Below are 18,969 nucleotides of genomic sequence, written 5' to 3'. Positions count from 1 at the left end.
ACTTGCTGCGAAACAACAGTCTTCAATTGCACATCTGTAAAATGATAACAACAGTACTTATTTCATAGGTCTGTGAAGATTAAATAAGTAATGTGGCAAAGCACTTTGCACACTGACCGGCATAGAGTAAGACCGTATTAAACAAGAGATATTACTCCCATCTGTTTGCTTCTCCCCCAAATGCCCTCTGTTCTCTGTATCAAAGCTATCAAGACTGAAAGCTTAAAAGGACACCACAGAATGGTCATAAAAACAAAACAGAAACAGAAACACTGCCAGCTGAAGAACACTGCACACCATGAAGGGTCACCAGGATTCAGAGGGGAACGAACATTCAGGTAACAGGAAGGGAAGGCAGTGCGCTGCCCAAGTGGAGAGGATTGAATGAAGACACACAGAGCGTGTCACGGGTGAAAGCTGCTGCACTGGGAAGGACGCGACACAGCACACCGGCAGGAGCAGCAGCGGGGAGGAAGGGAAGAGGATCGACGGAGTTGTCAGGAGCCAGGTGCCCAGGCCCTGCCTATGTGCTGCAGAGGGAGCCACAGAGGAGTAACCAGTGGGTCCAGAAAGGATTATAAATGGGCCCTTTATGATTAAAACAGAGTCCACTTTGATAGTGGTTTCTGGAAGATCTATTTCCTAAAGATTGCAAAACCTTCAAGTGAGAGAAGTCTGATGATAAATCAGTAAAGCCCAGACCAAATTCCTCCATTTTTAACTTCATGTTTGCATAAGGAAAAAAAAAAAACCTTTATCCAGAGGTTTAGGATGCGTTCTATTTGGATTACATTTTGCTCATCTACAGAAGGATAGAGCTTAGAAATACTCTTCACTAAATGACTACATGGAGCCTATTCTTTCTTTTGTGTTTGCATATTTATGTCAGTCTACAGCTAACAGAATCAGTACCACATTAGTCACTGTTTCATGTGGTCATGAGGACTTGAAGTTTTCTTGGCTTTCCCCTTCCCTGGAAGGATTTGTGAGAAGCCAAAATGAAGAGCATTCTCAAATTTTAAAACCTACTTCCCGATGAACAGAAATAGCTAGACCCCAGATCGCCCCCACCTTACCCCAGTTCCTAGCCTAAATGCAGCACTCTGCCAAACGACGACAAGAGCGCTTGAATTTGGCAAAGTAGCACCCTCCGTCCAACCCAGCCTGCTGCAAACGCACATCCAGTCCTTCTCACACCCGCCAGCAGCTCTGCTAATAACCGACCAAAGGCTGTCGAAGAGCTGCTTCGTTTACATGCTAAGAAAAAAAAAGAAGGCAGATGCCTCAAGGGTCGTGTTGAGATGCTTACTTCGTAGGCTCCTGCCATGACGAGTTTGGCAAACTTCCGGGATCCTGCCACGTTGCAGCGTTCTCCAATGTTCACAAAGTTGGTGTAGGGTCCAATCCTGAAGGGCTCGAGACCTTAAAAGGAGAAGCACTTTGAAAAATTTCTGAAAATGCATATGGTGACATATTGCAGACGGAATGCAAACGTTTTCTTAAGCAAGTGAAGAAGGTTCTGTGCCACAGCCCATCTGACGAGACAGGAGATGCGATGTGGAAAAGGGACCAGCACCTTCTTCCCTAAGGAAACTGAAACAACATGCAATATAAAGTATCACTACAGAAAAGGCCTTTAACTGCTTTGTTCTATGCACTGTATTTAATGTGTCAGGAGAGGGAATCTCACTGGGTGGTTACTGGTAGGCTCTGGGGACAGTGAGCCTTGGGTTTAAACCCTTCCCAGCCATCTCAGTGAACTTGGTGACTTCTCACAGCCTCAGAGCTGACAGAATAGACAGTGAAAGTACCTGTCCTATAATGTTACTGTAAAAATGAGACTAGATACATTAACAAACATAAAATTAGCACCAGCAATTACAGATGTTGTTAATAAAATAAAATGCCTTCTGAATCCTCCGCCAAGCCACTGGTTAAGGAAGAGACAGAGATAAGGGAGAGGGGAATAATGAACACAGACAGGTATTTGCTCATCAGCTGGGGAGACCACTTCTTCCCACTTTGGGCTTGTGATTTCACTTTCCCATGGTAGTGACTGTGGGCAAAAAAGGAGCCACATACTAACCTGATGAGCTCAGGGGAGGCCTGTGTGGTGGCCTTACAAACTCAGAGAACAAAAGTAACCACACAGGACGGTCTGAAATTACAACTTCTTAACCAAAAGCAAGTCGTGGCAGGTGGTCATGTCCTAGGATAGTATCTTTCCTGACAAAGGTCAGTCTTACCTTAACTGAGCCTGTCTGTTGTCTTTTTGCATCTACGATAACACACCTTTGGAAAGTCTGAGCAAATCCCCTTCTCCAGACCCCTCAGAGCACAATCTCTTACCCGAGCACAAGACCACAGGAACCCCTCACTGTGATCCCATTCCCCCACAGAGCATTCCTATGTGCTATAAACGTTCATTGTTAACTATCCTAGACCCACCAATGTTAAGAGAAGTATTTGTCTCTTCATTCTACTCTATCCAGTCCCACACATTTCTCTGCTTTGCTCTCCCGTCTCCCTAATCTCTCACCAAAGGATTTGATGAAACCTTTCTTAGGTCTGCTCCTTCGATTGTAATGTATAAAAAAAGGTACAAAACTGCCATTCTCTGCACCATAATCTTAATCCACTGAGATGTTCCTTTCCAGCAATTGCTGTCAGTTTGCTCAAATAAACTCATAAAAATGCTTCCACATTTGACATGACCCTTCTGGCTTCGCCCCCACACCCTCAGGCCCTGTCAGCCTCAAGGTACCCCTGACCCGTAGGCAGGCCTCGAGGCCCATGGGGCAGGCATGCAGGGGCGGAGCATTTCAGTGCTGAAGAGACCCTGCATCACTGCTCCAAAAGCATTCCATACAGAGCACTCTGATCTACTGTGAGGGCCAAGTCGCCGTGCTGAAAACTACACTTTCCACCAGTATGCCATGTATAAAAGAACAATTTAAAAGAGTGTTTGATGTCATTCTCTTAAAATCTAATTAAAGGCCCCGACCAGTGTGGCTCTGTTGGTTGGGCGCTATCCTACCAAGCAAAAGATCCCCAGTTTGATCCCCAAAAAGGACTCATAAAAGAGGCAACCAATCGATGTTTCTTTCCCTCTTTCTTTCTCCATTTCCCTCTCTCTAAAAGTAAATCAATAAAATCTTTAAAAGGTCTAATTAAAGATGATTTTTAAAGCAACTTAGAAATAGCATAAGAAATTCAAATCAGGAAAAAGGGTTCTTTCATTCTTACACATAAATTCTTTTTTTTTTAAGATTTTATTTATTTACTTTTAGAGGGGAAGGAAAGGAGAGAGAGAGAGAAATATCAATGTATGGTTGCCTCTCATGCGTCCCCTGCTGGGAACTGGCCTGCAGCCCAGGCATGTGCCCTGACTGGGAATCGAACCATGATACTCTGGTTCGCAGTCCCGCGCTCAATCCACTGAGCCACACCAGCCAGGGTCTAATTTTTTTTTTAAAGATTTTATTTATTTAAATTCTTTTAAAAATCATATCTAAATGGTTCTCTTCCAGTTTCAACTTTAGTACAGATCAATAAATTCAATTGTTACTAGTTGGATAAAGTTACTTAATAGCTGTAAAATCTACAGATGAAATGAACTACACTACCGCACCTCTCTCTGACAAAAGCCACATGGGGGTACCAAGAAGCCCTGCTCCTTGAACCCCATCCTGTCTTTGGAGGGCAAGGAGGACGTGGGGCAGCCTGAGAAGGCCCGGTGTGAACCCAGCCTCAAGGCACTTGCTGGGACTCTCCGTGCAGGGCGTCCTGAGACAGTGGATGTTATGACTGCGAGCACTTGTCCTTCATTTCACTCTCCTTTGAAGGACATAAAGAATAAAACTAACTCAATTTAGAGAAACGTTCAATCTACATTATCAGGGTGTATAATCTGAGGGTACAATCTGAGGGTTCTCTAAGAACCTATTTACACATTTTTTTGACTTAAAGATACTATCTAAGTATACGTCATTAAAATATTGTGGGGAAAATTTAAAGTGATTTTCTAATAGTTGGCATAATGAACTATTTTACCAATGATCCTTAAGTGAACATCAAAACTCATTCTGAAAAGGGAGGCTGCCTACCTCATAGGATTGCTGAGGGCAAAACAGAAAAATAAACACCACAACTCTTTATAAAGTCTTGAACACATGACAAATGTGAGACCATGAAAACAGTTTAGAAACAAACAAAATTTTCTAGGAAGTGGCTGTGGTCATTACAAAACACTGAACCTTGGCAGTTTGAAATTTTCCATCACTATCATATTTTGTCATGTACAATGTGCACTCTTTGCCCAAATTTTTGAAGGAAAAATAAGGGTGCACATTATACATGGGTGTAATGATTACATACGATGGGTGTAACAACCCCGTGTATAACATGCACAAAAATGTGGCTGTGTATTGTACATGGGATTGCACCACACACAGCCAAACCCATGGTAGCAGCAAATCTGATGAGAACTGGAATGCTGTGGACAGGGCATGTCTTCAAAGCGGTGCTCATCTAGAAAGGGGGCCGTGTGAGTGCTAATTCTAACCAAGGACCCCTGGGCGAATCACCTGCCTTCACTCACATTTCCCTGGACTTTAATGTCATCCCTACAAAAACCAAGGATTCTTCACCGGATTCACTTAGGTGCCAATACACACTCTTCTTTGATGCAGTGAACAAGCGGTCAGCACAGACATCGCTACCACTCAACACAAACACACTGAGTTAACCTACAAATGGCTCCTGAAGCCCTACCAACCATGTATTGATGACGTACCAGACAACAGCATATGCCTTTCATAAACAGTGGCAGGTGGGACGCGAGGCTTGGAGTTTTTCACAGCTTTAGCAATTTCCCTGAATTGAAAGAGAAAACAGTGTATCCATTAATTCTGAATAAAATAAAATTAAACTAATTTCCAGCTATGAAATTAAGTCTAAAACAATGACGCACATAATTATATACCTCGTTCCCAATGTGCAGCCACAACTACACCTCCCAGTTTCCTCAGTAATGCACAAAATGAATCCCTGCACCTGGCTCTTCTGTACCTGCCCACTCTGCTGTGTGTGACTGAACCAGTCCCCGCCGTCACCCCGACATGGGAACCTAGAGATGGGGAACGGTTTGCACAAACGCAAATGGCACATCTCCTCTTCCCGTTCCGGACCCACAGATGTCCTTTACTTCATCAAATTTGCACACAATACGTCCTTGCTGCTCATTCAAGTTGTTTGAAAGAAAAAAGGCTTCATCAGTGAGAAGGAGGCACGAACAAGGGGGGGAGATGCCAGGAGTGAAGGAAATTAAATCCTTGAGAACTGTTTTTTCCAATCATAGTATGCACAGCGCAGGGAGGGTACACAGAAATACATCTCTAAAACTTCAAAATAATTACTACTAAAAATGTGTTTAAATTATTCATATTCTCTTTAACCTTATCAGCTTTAATGAATTATGTCTTTGATCGACCTGGAAAATCTGGCTATTTATATGATACATTATAATATACACAGATGTGCACACACATGCATAGAAGACTGGTAGGATATATAGATATATCTGTGTGTATATTAATATTAACACACACTTAGTTTTAAAACAACTTTTTAGAAAGGGATAACCTTAAAAATACAGAGATCCAAAGATAAGCCATACTCAACTATTGATAGCTTTCAGAGACTATTTAAAAGATGTTTAAAAAATGAGAGACCCAAAGAGAATGTATCACAGAAGTCCACAAATCAGTGAAATTGTAGGCAACCCAACACAGGGAACAGATCATACACAAGACAACAGACTCAGAACAGTGAGATAATTGGCTCAAAATATGACCCCCAGTCCCTCTAAGGGAAAAACTAAACACACAGTCGTAAATACGTTCTACCGGATTCCAACCCTCTCAAAACTGCAAGGACTTAGCCAACCTCACCAGGCTCCAGTTTCACACTCCCTCCCTCCTGCCTCATTTGGCAACCTGGACTGAGTGACGACTGCGTGCTGGGCAGGCAGACACACTTCCCCTAACCCCAAGGGAAGTGTGGTCTTACTGTCTCTTTCGTGGGAATCTAACGGAGGCATGTCACAGCCCACAAGAAACAGGAGCCGTCCCTTCCTGAGCCTCCATACGTTGGTCAGGTACTTACGGACGGAATACTATCATACCAGGGATCTGCTCTTCAGTAGTCCAGGGCAGCGATTTCCAGCCCGAGTGCTGTAGCAGGAACGTCTACAGCCTGCACTGCATGCCTGCTTAGTCCAAAGCATTGACCTCTCTTCCCCTCGATGGTCAAATAAAAAATGGCAACAGCCAACACAGCCACAGCCCTCCGGTGTGAATGAATCACATTATACCTATTATTTTGTCAGAGCAGTCAAACATATATTTTTGGTGTGCTGCAGAATTCTAGTAATTAACTCATGTGCCATGAGATGAAAAAGTTTGAAAATCACTGGCCTAAGCGGGGAAAATTTGGAGAATACATGAAATATGAATAGCAAATGTTAAAAATTATGAGAAGTATGTGATAAGCACATGAGCATTCATTTTATTTTTGGAATTTTTATGATACAAAGGTTTCATAGGTTGCTAGGGCTGCCGTAAGGAAATACCACAGATTGAACACAGTTGTTTAAAGAGCAGAAATTTATTTCTCAAAGTTCTGGAGGCTACAAGTCTGAGAACAAGGTGTGTACAGGGCTGTTCTCCCCTAAGGCCTCTCTCCCCTTGGCTTCTTTGCTCCCTGGGCCTTCGCATGGCTCCTTCCTCTGTGTGTGTCTGTGTCTTACCTCCCCTTCTTATAAGGACACTAGTCATTCTGAGTTAGGGTCTCCTCACGTGACTTCATCTCACCTTATCACTTCTTTAAAGTCCCCATCTCCACGTACAGCCCATCTGGGAGACTTGGAGTTAGGACCTCGAAGCACGAATTTGGGGAGGACACAATTCATCCCGGTAACAGAAGGTAAAGTACTGAGAAGTGACTGTTACCTGATATGATCCGGGGTCGTGCCACAACAGCCACCAACGATATTGACCAAACCATCCGCGGCAAAGTCCTGCACTCGGGAAAAGAAAGTTCCAGGGAGTCTACCTGAATTCTACACTCACCACTAGCCGTTCAGCAGAAAAAACAAAGCCTACATTTCTTGGATAAATAATTTTATATTAAAAAGAGAGCTAAACACACTTTATATACAAATCTTTTAATGCCCCGCCTCATAATGTTCAAACAGTTCAGATACTGTGAAATCCTTCATACCATTTAAAATGAAATAAGAGCCCAACCAGTGTGGCTCAGTGGGTTGGGTGTCCTCCTGCAAATGGAAAGCTCACTAGTGCAGCTGCCAGTCAGCGCACATGCCTGAGCTGCAGGCCAGGTCCCCAGCTGGGGGCGTGCCAGAGGCAACCAACTCATGTTTCTCTCGCACATGGACGTTTCTCTCCCTCTCTTTCTCCCCCCCTCTTTCTCCCCCCTTCCTCTCTTTCTAAAAATAAATACATAAAATCTTTTTAAAAATCATTAAAAACAATAAAATATATAATAAAATATTTGTTTGCTTATTTGATCATAATCAAGATTTTGGCCATTTGCTAAGCTGAATAAGTATGAACTAGATAATGCATTTTTAAATAACACAAAGTTATAAAATTTAAGTTAATTAACAATTTTGAAGAATTAAAAATTCAGTGCCTCAGTCACAATAGCCACATTTCAAGTGCTCCAATAACCAGCCCCATGTGGGCTCAGAGTTCAACCACAGGCTAGTCTGAAGGACAAGAGAGGAAGTCAAGCAACTGAGAAGACTGAACACTGAAAAGAGCATCTATATTAGGCATTAAAAGTATAAAGAGTAAGTCAGAAATAGTTTAGGAGAGAATGTCAGTGAGCCAGAAGCTACACATTCAAGGAAGGAGGAAAAAAGACTCAGGGATTAGTAATAAAGAGGGAGGGCCGGTAGTCTGGGGCAGACTGGGCGGCAGGTGACTGGGGAGGAGTCTGGGCGAGGTGACAATGGGAAACAAGGAGTCTGGGGGCTGGGGGCGCCACGTGAGAGGGCTGCAGGACAGCCAAATTTCGATTAGTTTTGGTTGAGCCTCACTGGGAATTTTCCAACAGCCACCAGTACCAACTGGGGAAAAGGGCACTGACAGCTAGCCTTCCCCTCTACCACCACCATCTTAAATCAGCCTAACTGAACCTTCATTCATTATACACACACTGGAATTCACTTAGGAAAAAAATTTGCTTCTAAATAGTCAAAATCTGAAATTTCATTTCTCTCTTAGGAACCAAGTGAAAGAGGACTCCTGACCTTTAAGTGCATGGCCATCATCTGTGGAGTTTCGTCGTAGTCACCGAAGGTATTGGGAAGACCTGAGGAAGCACATTGCAACCATCACTGGAACTGACTTTAACAAGCAGACATAGTACAGTGGTACCTCAGTACTTGTCTTTAATTTGTTCAGGAACTCGTGACAAGTGCCGAGCAAGTGACGAGTTAGAAGTATGCTCTCTGGTGGGACAGCATACTTTCGTGACCCACACAAGTTCTAGCAGGTGACATGAGTCCCAAGCAAGCGCACAGTGCTGAAACATTTTTTCTCGTCAAAATGCAACAAGTACAGCATTTAACAAGTTCTGAAGCTAAAAAGTACCGAGGTATGACTGCATTTGTAATGGCTTTAGGTTCAAAAGTTAGGAAATTTTATGTTTACCAATTAATGTGTATAATAATTACTTACTCGCAAAATAAAATAATGATTGTTAATACTAAACACAGTATATAGAGATATCACACTAAAAAAAAGAAGTCATAGAAGAATATCAACACCCACTATTCCCTTTCCATTTGAAAGAAAAGCGTCACTACTATGCTGGACAGAACCCCACCTCCCCTCCCCTTCCCACAAAGAAAATTCAGTTACCCAACTACTTGGGGTGGGGGGTGGCTGGGAGAGTACTTCACCCTTCAAACTAACGAGCACCTGATATGCAATTAACACCAAACACAACCAGTGTCCTTCCAAATAAATTTTTCCAAGCTAAGACTTTAATAGCTCATTCCCAATTTCCTGTTTTATTTCTTATCCCCTCCCAGTTACCTTGCTCTATGTGGGAAATAAAATTTATTGTGTGTAAAGTACATATACTTGGGGTAAAATGCTGGGAAGTGATTTTTAGCCCTAAGTAGCCAAGCAGTGCTCAAAAACATTCACTGGGAAATCTGGTTGACCCAGAACGAACTCTCCACTATTTAACTGGACAGTCTGAGAATTATCTATAAATCTCTTGGTAATTTTTATATATAGCAAACTAGAAGTCCTAACTTTCTGAAAGGAAAAAGGTCACAAGACGCAAGTCCTCTGTCTGCTCCTTGTGAGCAGACTGAAATGAAGAGGGCTCCCCCCACATTCTCCGCACTTGTCACTCTGGCCACCGTCCACATGGTAGGGAAGCATTGTGGCCAGAAGCAAGGCACTGGGAACGAGGCTTCATTCCTCGAAGTTCTGTCCAGTTCTGAAGTTTTGAGTCACAACCCCTGAGCCAAACTGTTCCTTCTAGTCTAAAGGGAAACAGCGGTCTAGACCCAAACACTTTCCACTTAGAAAATTCCTACTGAGTGTTAACTATACACCAAGATCTACAAAACACTTTCATCAAGATCTGTTACCCTGTCCACCCATGTCTGTGTATCTGCATTCCCCCCCACGCAGCTCCCTCGCAATACACACCTGCATTGGGATAGCAAAGGACAAAGGCTGTTGTGCATTTTCCAATTGCTTCAATAAAGGGTCTCATTTCAGCTGCACCCAGAGCACAGTTTAATCCAATGCTGGAAAAACAAAAGGAAGCTATTGGGAGCATCCTCTTTTATTCAAAATGTTTACACATATAAAAAGTTAAAATGAAGAATGTATCTAAAACCAAAGAGATAATAAATCTCCTGACAAAGCACTTCTATGAAGCTACGGTCAAAACCGTGTCACTCAAGGACCGTGCAGCCCTGCGTACTATTCCTGTCCATGTCTCCGACGTCAGATATCTTAGGGCTAAAGGACCCTGCCATGAACAAGTTCACAGCTTGGTTAATGGCATCTGTACAACAGAGTCACCTGCAAACCACCACTGCTAACGAACATCTGACTTGAAAGCAATACCTGGGAGAAAGGACGAGGGAAATCCTGGATGTGGAAGGAGCACCAATAGCATGTGAAGCCATTCTGGGAGGCTAGACAGCCGAGACTCAGTCCTTGCTCTGTAACTGACTTGCAAGGTGACCCAGGACTCAAAATCTGTCCTCTTGTAAGTTAAGCTGCCTTCTTCCTCTACACAACCCAGGGGCTCTCTGTTTAGCAGATGAAACTGACTCCGATACAACAGATCAAAGCAGAGCTGCTGTCTGGAGAGTGAAGGGCCTGAAACTCCTCCAAAACCCATCTCTGTGGGGACCCCTGAGGCCTACAGGAATCAGGAACTAACTGTGAAGCTACTGGACCCTGTCATCTTTTATTTTTTATACAGGGCAGAGCAAGAGTAGGTTTACAGCTGTTTGTATGGAAAATAATACACTGTTTCACATATTCACAACTTATTATTTATTAATGATTATATTATTTTCCATACAAACCTATTTTGTATGGAAATAAAGTAAACCTATTTTTGCCTCACCCTGTATTTTTCCTTTTTACTACAATTCCTAAGTGCAATGTGGTGAGGGAGAGAAAAAGAAAATGAAAGGAGGAATGTTCAAAATGTTTGAGAGAAGACAAAGAAAATGTAAAATAAACCACATAAAGCATGTCTTCAGAGACCCCTATACATTCCTATCTTTACTTTTTCTGTTAAATGTTTACTGCATCCCTACCACGGGCCAAGGACCCTATCAAGCACTACAGAAATACACGTCATTAAGAGATTACCCTTAAAAGGCTCATACGTTGTTAAGGAGCCAATCACAACCCAGTTCGACGCAGGTATTTTCTTAATTATCAGGCCTGATCAGCAGCATAACACATCCTACACTACAGCAGCCTTCACAAAATCACGTCCCCACACTACATCAACCGGAAGGTCTTCCCTGAAATTATAAACATAAAAATGTGAGAAATAAATCACATAACTGGTGAAATGTGGTACAACAAAGTGACTAAGAGCATGCCCCTGTCCCTGTGCCCTGTGTACTGATATTGAGCACGTCACAGCCCCTGAGTCTCAGTTCCCTTGTCACTGAAATGAGGCAGTACCCACCCCCAGGTGTTGCTGGCAGAATTAAAAGAAGTAACTCTCATAAAGCACTTAGAACCAAGCCTGCCACAGAGCAGACTCTCAATAGAGGTCCATTACTGCTATTTTTATGACAAAGGCTATCATAAAACTACACAGCCTAGCTGGTGAGAGAAGGCAGGTTCCCTGAAGAGGACTCTTGAGATGAGTCTTAACGGCTAACAAGGAGCCAAGAGAGACAGAGAGGGAGAGAGACAGACAGACCGACAGAAAGAGAAAGAGAGACATACTGAAGAGGGTGAGCTCAGCTTCTAGGCAGAAAGTATACAGAGCATGTGTATGGAGAAGGCACAGGAGAAAAACAGCATATTCTCCTGGAGCTTCTATTCCATTCACATTTTGATAAGAAAACATGAGGAGATATGTTAAAATAGAATGGAAAAGTCAAGTTAATTTTAAAGATAAAAATACTGAGCTTTAAAATTCCCATCTTATCCCAAGCTAGACTGCTTCTGGTGGTTCCATAAATAGAGAATGAGAAAACTTTGTAAAGCAGGGCAAAAGACGTACCGAACCAACAAGCACAGTCTTAAACTCTAAGGGGAACCCTCACAGACAAAAGGTCAGCCCTCTGGCTGGCCCGGGAGCTGTGAGAGCTCTCCCAGCCCCTCAAACGGACCCATTTAGGCAGGGGTCTTCGACCACCCTTAGAGAAAAGTCCGAAGGCGCATGCAGGACGGCCAGCATCCCATGCAGCTGGGACAGTGCACATGTGCAGAGGCAGCCCCTTCTCAAGTCACACTGGTCACAGTCTATAGTCATCGGGGAAGATCCCCCAAAAGTGATAGCGTTGAGGAAAGAATGACAACTCACCAGAGTGGGTCTGCGTGAGACACACTGATGACAAAAGCCTCTCCTGTCTGTCCGGAAAGTGTCCGCCCACTTTTATCAACAATTGTCCCTGAAACCTGAATTAACAAAGTAAACTCAAGTCAATAATACAGACTCAAATTAAGAGTGAAGTCACAAAGACCAAATAAAACATGCAGGCTGACTCTGTGTTCTTGCACAGGGAAGAGAACTGTGGGTCTGAAAGGCAGTATTTTCTACAATGGTTGGATAGAAAAATGCCAAGTGAGGAGGGGGGCTGGTGAACCACAGAGGCCAGGAGAAGGGAAAGTCGCAGAGGCAAAAGCCAGGACCAGAACAGCTTTGGATTCTCAGATCCAGTCCCATCAGAGAAGGCTTTCCCATGCACCTCTGGTAGCCTGGCCTCCTGCTGCAACGTGGCCCTAGTTCTGATTCTATTTATTCTCACCAAGCAGCCTTAGGCCTCTCGAGTGCATCTGCCCACTGAGTTAATAAACTGGCAATCTGCTGTCTTCAGCGCTGGACACTTTACAGTCAGCACGCAAGGCCACCCCTCTTGGGCCCTAAGGAGAATGAGTCCCTAAGCCTCTGGCTTCAGGAGCCCAATTCAACGAGGCCACTTTGCCTTCCATCAACCACTTCTGGATTAATTGTCTTCAGCTAGAGGTGGTGGTAAGAGGAATGTGAATAAAAAAAGTTAAAGTAGGTGGTTCCTGAAGGACACTATCAATAGTTCTTTGAGCCCTGGCTGGTATAGCTCAGTGGATTGAGCACAGGCCTGCGAACCAGAGGATTGCGGTTCGATTCCCAGCCAGGACACATGCCTGGGTTGCAGGCCAGTTCCCTGCAGGGGATGCACGAGAGGCAACCATACATTGATATTTCTCTCCTTTTCTCCTTCCCTTTCCCTCTAAAGATAAATAAATAAATAAAATAAAATAAAATAGTTCTTTGCAAGAAGAAAAAACCCTTCCCCCAAAATGACGGCATTAATAAAAAACAAAAATCAACATTTCAGAACTTACAAAGATAGGCCGGGAAGCATATTCCTCTTCAAAAAGGTCCTGGAGTGCAAACAAGGCCGCCTGTCAGGGAAAAAGGAACATCAGCTTTATCTCAAAGAGACTGTGACCAAGGTCAGTCTAACTGGCTGATCTGAATCCTGGCTTTTGTAAGACCTCTCTCTTTAAAAAAAAGATTTTATTCATTTATTTCTAAAGAAAGGAGAAGGGAAGGAGAAAGAGAGAGAGAGAAACATCGATGCAAGAGAGAAACATCAATCAGTTGCTTCACGTATGCTCCCTGATCGGGACCAAACCCACAACCAAGGCATGTGCCCTGACCAGGGATCAGACTGGCGACCTTTCACTTTGCAGACGATGCCCCAACAGTCAGGGCCTAAGACCAGTTCCGGTAACATCCACATCGTGTTCTCGGGGAAGAAGAAATGTGTCCTCCCTATAATGCACAACACAGTACCCATCTCAAGATCACACTGTCATGCTACAAGAAAACAAACACTGGCCGAAAATCCACCTAGGAACTAGTATTTCCTCTGAGGGGGAGCCAACGAGAGCTGCTCAACCAAAACTGAAGTCAGAATGCCCCTGCCTTCCGCACCCTCCCATACGTGGAAGGTAGTGAACCAACACTGTGTGCCATGTCAAAACCAGTGTGAGCTCAGAACCGGCTGTACAGACACAAACCCCATGTTACTGTGCACTGAGCGTATTTGTTAAGTTCTAGGCAAGATGTCTTCTCTTTCTTTTCATCATTATATTTGACTCTAAGATGTACATATTTGCATAATTAGTTTGCTGAAATCAGACTGCAACCTGTGGACTTCCGCCAAGATGGAGGCGTAGGTGGAAACACTGTGCCTTCTCCAACAACCAAGTTTGAATACAACAAAGGTTTGGAGAATAAAGACGCAGCCAAAGAACAGAAAATTGAACTATACGAAGTCTGACAACAACGAACTATTCAACCAGGACCGGTAAGAGGGGTGGAGCCAGCAGTGGAGCAGGGTCGGGCAGGAAAGATCCCCCAACCCCGGTGACCCAGGTGACCTAGGCGACCCAGGCGACCCAGGTGCGCAGGCAGCTGGGGTAGAATCGAGGACCCAGTGAGGGTGTGGAGCAAAATGAGCGTGGTCACACATCTGTGCAGGTAAACCAGCAGAGGTGTGAGCAGTGAGACGGACCCCCCACAGGCCCCAGCGGCGGACTGGGCAGGCCCCAGCAGCGAACCCCACAGTTCCCAGAGGCGAACCCAGTGAGGTTGCAGGGCAGGCTGACCACAGCTACACATTCCCACGCGCAGATAAACCAGCAAAGGAGTGAGCAGTGAGATGGACCACGCGGCCCTGGTGGTGGGAGGAGGCAGAGGAGACCACCATTGATTTCCTTTGACCCCGCCCCCACATACAGCGTCACAACTCAGAGACTGAGTTGCCTCGCTCTGGTGAACACCTAGGGCTCCGCTCCTCATACATAACAGGCACAAACAGTCCAAAATATGGCTCAAGAAGAACTCAAAGCCCCAGAGCCGATAACTCTAAGCGACCAGGAAATAGCGAACCTCTCAGATTCACAGTTCAAAATACTGGTGATCAGGATGCTCACAGAACTGGTTGATTATAGTCACAAATTAGAGAAACATATGAAGGCTAAACTAATTGAAATGAAGGGAAATGCACAGGAAACCAATAGTGATGGAAAGGAAACTGGGACTCAAATCAATGGAGTGGACCAGAAGGAAGAAACATCCAACCAGAAAAGAATAAAGAAACAAGAATTCAAAAAAATGAGAAGAGGCTTAGGAACCTCCAAGACATCTTTAAACGTTCCAACATCCGAATTATAGGGGTAACTAGAAGGGGAAAAGAAACAGCCACGAGTGGAAAACTTATTTGAACAAATAATAAAGGAGAACTTCCCCCAGTCTGACAAAGGAAATGGACTTCCAGGAAATCCAGGAAGCTCAGAGAGTCCCAAAGAAGTTGGACCCAAGAAGGAACACACCAAGGCACATCATAATTAAATAATGAAGGAGAACTTACCCAATCGGGCAAAGGAAACAGACTTCAAGGAGGCTAGAGTCTCACAGAAATTAGACCCAAGGAAGCACACACCAAGGCGCATCATAATTACATTGCCCAAGATTAAAATGAAGGAGAGAATCCTAGAAGCAGTAAGAGATAAGGGGACAGTCACCTACAAAGGAGTGCCCATCAGACTGTCAGTGGATTTCTCAAAAGAGACCTTACAGGCAAGAAGGGACTGGAAAGAAGTATTCCAAGTCATGAAATCCAAAGACCTACAGCCAAGATTGCTCTATCCAGCAAAGCTTTCATTTAGAATGGAAGGACAGATAAAGTGCTTCTCAGGTAAGGTCAAATTCAAGGAGTTCATCATCACCAAGCCCTTATTATATGAAATGTTAAAGGGACTTATCTAAGAAAAAGAAGATAAAAAATATGAACAGTGAAAGGACAGCAAACTCACAGTTATCAACAACCACACCTAAACCAAAAGCAAACCAAGAGGACAGCTAGATCAGGAGTGGAACCATAGAAATGAAGAACACATGGAGGGTTAGCAACAGGGGAGTGGGAGGAGGAGAAGAGGGGAGAAGGTACAGAAAATAGCATAGATGGTAGGTAGAAAATAGATACGGGGGAGGGCAAGAATAGTATGGGAAATACAGAATCTAAAGAACTTGAGACATGTGGTCATAAACTAAAGGGGGGAATGGGGGGAGGGGGTGTGCAGGGGGAGGGGAATGAAGGGGGGAATAGAACAAATATAATGGTATAATCAATAAAATATATTTTAAAAAAAGAATGCAACCTGTAATTATGCATACCTTCACTGTGGTGGTGGGATTTTTTTTCCCCATTGGAAAAAAATCTGAATTTCTCTTTTTAGAACTAGACAAATTGATCCTTAAGATCTTACAGAAAATGAACATAGAAAGAATAGCAAGAAAAGTCGTGGGAAGAAAAGATGAGTTTAATGAAAAACCTGCCAGCCTACCAGTTACTCGGACACACTGTAATTATAACACTATGTATCGTGGCATAATGCTGTCCTGTAAATAATAGCACAGTGGTGTGGCATCAGCAGACAGATTATTAGAATAGATTATTAGAATAGATTAGACCGATGCACTCCTGAATTTAGACAATGTGGGTGATATTCCACATGATTCCTCTCATCAGAAAATAAAAGAATGGGTCCTGGCTGGTATGTCTCAGTGGATTGAGCACCAGACAGGGAAGCAAAGGGTTGCCAGTTCGATTCCCAGCCAGGGCATATGTCTAGGCTGTAGGCTAGGTCCCCAATAGGAGCGCATAAGAGGCAACCACACATTGACGTTTCTCTCCCTCCCTTCCCTTCTGTCTAAAAATAAATAAGTAAACAAATCTTTATTTTAAAAAACTAATGTGAAAAAATAATGACCCAAACCTCCCTAGCCTGGCAAAGGAAATAAGACACACAAGCCCAGGAAGCACAGAGTTCCAAATAAGATGAACCCAAAGAGGCCCACATCAAGACACATCATGATTAAAATGCCAAAGAAAAAGACGATGAGAAAACCTTAAAAGCAGCAAGAGAAAAGCAGTTAGTTACCTACAAGGGGACTCCCATAAGACTATCAGCTGATTTCTCAATAGAAGCCTTGCAGGCCAGAAGGGCCTGGCAAGAAGTATTCAAGTGATGAAAAGCAGGGACTCATAACCATGATTACTCTACTCCAGCAGAGCTATCACTCAGAATCAAAAACCAGATAAATAGCTTCTCAGACAAGAAAAAGCTAAAGGAGTTTATCATCTCCAAATTAGTATTACAAGAAATGTTAAATGGACTTCTTCAAGAAGGAAAAAAATTAAAATATGAATAAAATGTCTATAATAATATATCTACCAACAACTGCTTTAAATGCAAATGGATTAAAGGCTCCAGTCAAAAAACACATGGAAAATAAATGAACAAAACAAGACCCTTACATATGCTATCTACCAGAGACTCACTTTCATTTGAAAGACACACAGAGACTGAAAGTGAAGAGATGAAAAAAGACACTTCATGAAAATGGAAATGAAAAAAACAATAAAAGCTGCAGTAGCAATACTTATATCAGACAAAACAGACTTTAAAACAAAGGCTGTAACAAGGGACAAAGAAGGACCCAGAAATTCTACTTCTGGGTATTTTCTGAAGGAACCCAAAATACTAAACTGAAAAGACATATGAACCCATATGTTCACTGCAGCATGACTTACAATAGCCAAGATATGGAAGCAACCTAAGTGTCCATCAACCGATGGATGGATGAAGAACCAGTGGTTCAGATATGCAATGGAATATGACTCAGCCATAAAAAAACGACATCATGCTATCTGTAAAAACAGGATGGACTTAGAGAGTGAAATAAGTCAGAGAGGGAAATGCAAATGATAAATGACTTCACTTATCTGTAGAATCTAAGAAACAAAACAGCCCTGTCTGGTGTGGCTCAGTGGATTGAGCACCAGTCTGTGACCTGGAAGGTCACAGGTTCGATTCCTGTCAGGGCACATGGCTGGACTGTGGGCCAGGTGCCTAGGTGGGAGTGTGTGAGAGGAAGCCAATGGATCTTGCACATGTTTCTCTCCATCTCTTCTTCCCACCCCCCCCAAAAATAAATAAATAAAATCTTTTTTTAAAGCATAAATTCATAGTTACAGAATAGTCATTATAAAAAATTCTGACTCGATGGTCTTATTTCACAACAATTAAACATTTGATGAAATGTAAAGTACTAGTGATAAAAAGAGACCATTTTTTATCCTTATCTCAGAATGGCAAGTGACGTTGCAAATATAATTCCCCGCCACCAGATAAATCAGAATCTATAAACCAAAATTTTTCTATATCTATAGAAAATTTTCTATATCTATAGAACATTTTTTAAAATCTATAAATTTTTCTATATCTATAGAAAATTTTTCAAAATCTATAAAATTTTCTTGCACCATTTAAAAACTAAATCAAAGAAATAAAAAACACTACAACTGTATCACTATCACAACCACATAAGAAGTCAAAAGTCAAACACCAAACTGGAGACAATATTTGCTACTCATCACTAATAGGGATAATTTCCTTAGGGAAAGACTCAAAAAAAAAAAAAAGACCAGAAGTCCAACAGAAAATAAAGCACAAGACACAAATCTCAGGACAAAAAATATAAATGGTTGTAAAACTTTAAAAAGATGCTTTATCTGCCTGGGTCAGGTGGCTGAATTTGTTGGGGTGTTGTCCCATACACCAAAAAAGGTTGCAGGTTCAAGCCCTCGTCAGCGCACATATCTATATTGTGGGTTCTATCCCCAACTGGAACATGTACAGAAGGCAACCAATAAATGTTTCCCTCACACACTTATTTTTCTCTCTGACTCTCTGTCTCTCTGTCTCTCTCTCCCTCCCTCTCTCCTTCCATTCTCTCTAAAATCAACAATTATATCCTCAGGTGAGGATTAAAACAAAAGATACTCTATTTCATTTACAGTCAGAAGAAGACAAATGAAACTGCAGTGAGGAAGCATTTTTCATCTATCAAACTGGAAAAGATCAAAAAGTGTAACATGCCCTCGCTGGTGTAGCTCAGTGGATTGAGCTCAGGCCTGCAAACCAAAGGATCGCGGTTCGATTCCCAGTCAGGGCACATGCCTGGGTTTCAGGCCAGTCCCCGGCAGGGGACACACCAGAGGCAACTATACATTGGTATTTCTCTCCCTCTCTCCTTCGCTTCCTCTCTAAAGATAAATAAATAAAATCTTTTTTAAAAAGTGTAACACTAGGTGGT

At 42.9% G+C, this 18,969-nt stretch overlaps 1 protein-coding gene across 3 annotated transcripts in view; it reads right to left on the bottom strand.

Moving 5' to 3' along the window:
• Window positions 1-18,969, bottom strand: part of MTR (5-methyltetrahydrofolate-homocysteine methyltransferase) — a 102,987-nt gene that overhangs the window by 66,754 nt on the left and 17,264 nt on the right. For all 3 annotated transcript variants that reach the window (XM_037037350.1, XM_037037351.1, XM_037037352.1), the window contains exons 7-13: window positions 13,143-13,202; window positions 12,121-12,215; window positions 9,756-9,856; window positions 8,336-8,397; window positions 7,011-7,078; window positions 4,796-4,875; window positions 1,310-1,422 (exon numbers count right to left, since the gene is read on the bottom strand). In XM_037037350.1, the coding sequence (XP_036893245.1) occupies window positions 1,310-1,422; window positions 4,796-4,875; window positions 7,011-7,078; window positions 8,336-8,397; window positions 9,756-9,856; window positions 12,121-12,215; window positions 13,143-13,202 (579 nt within the window). The remainder of the gene's footprint in view (window positions 1-1,309; window positions 1,423-4,795; window positions 4,876-7,010; window positions 7,079-8,335; window positions 8,398-9,755; window positions 9,857-12,120; window positions 12,216-13,142; window positions 13,203-18,969) is intronic.

This window comes from Sturnira hondurensis, unplaced genomic scaffold (genome assembly GCF_014824575.4).
Source record: "Sturnira hondurensis isolate 20B ecotype Veracruz unplaced genomic scaffold, ASM1482457v3 Scaffold0022977, whole genome shotgun sequence".
NCBI lineage: Eukaryota > Metazoa > Chordata > Mammalia > Chiroptera > Phyllostomidae > Sturnira > Sturnira hondurensis.
Note: the sequence above shows the minus strand (reverse complement) of the source record. Positions and strands in the feature narration are given on the sequence as shown.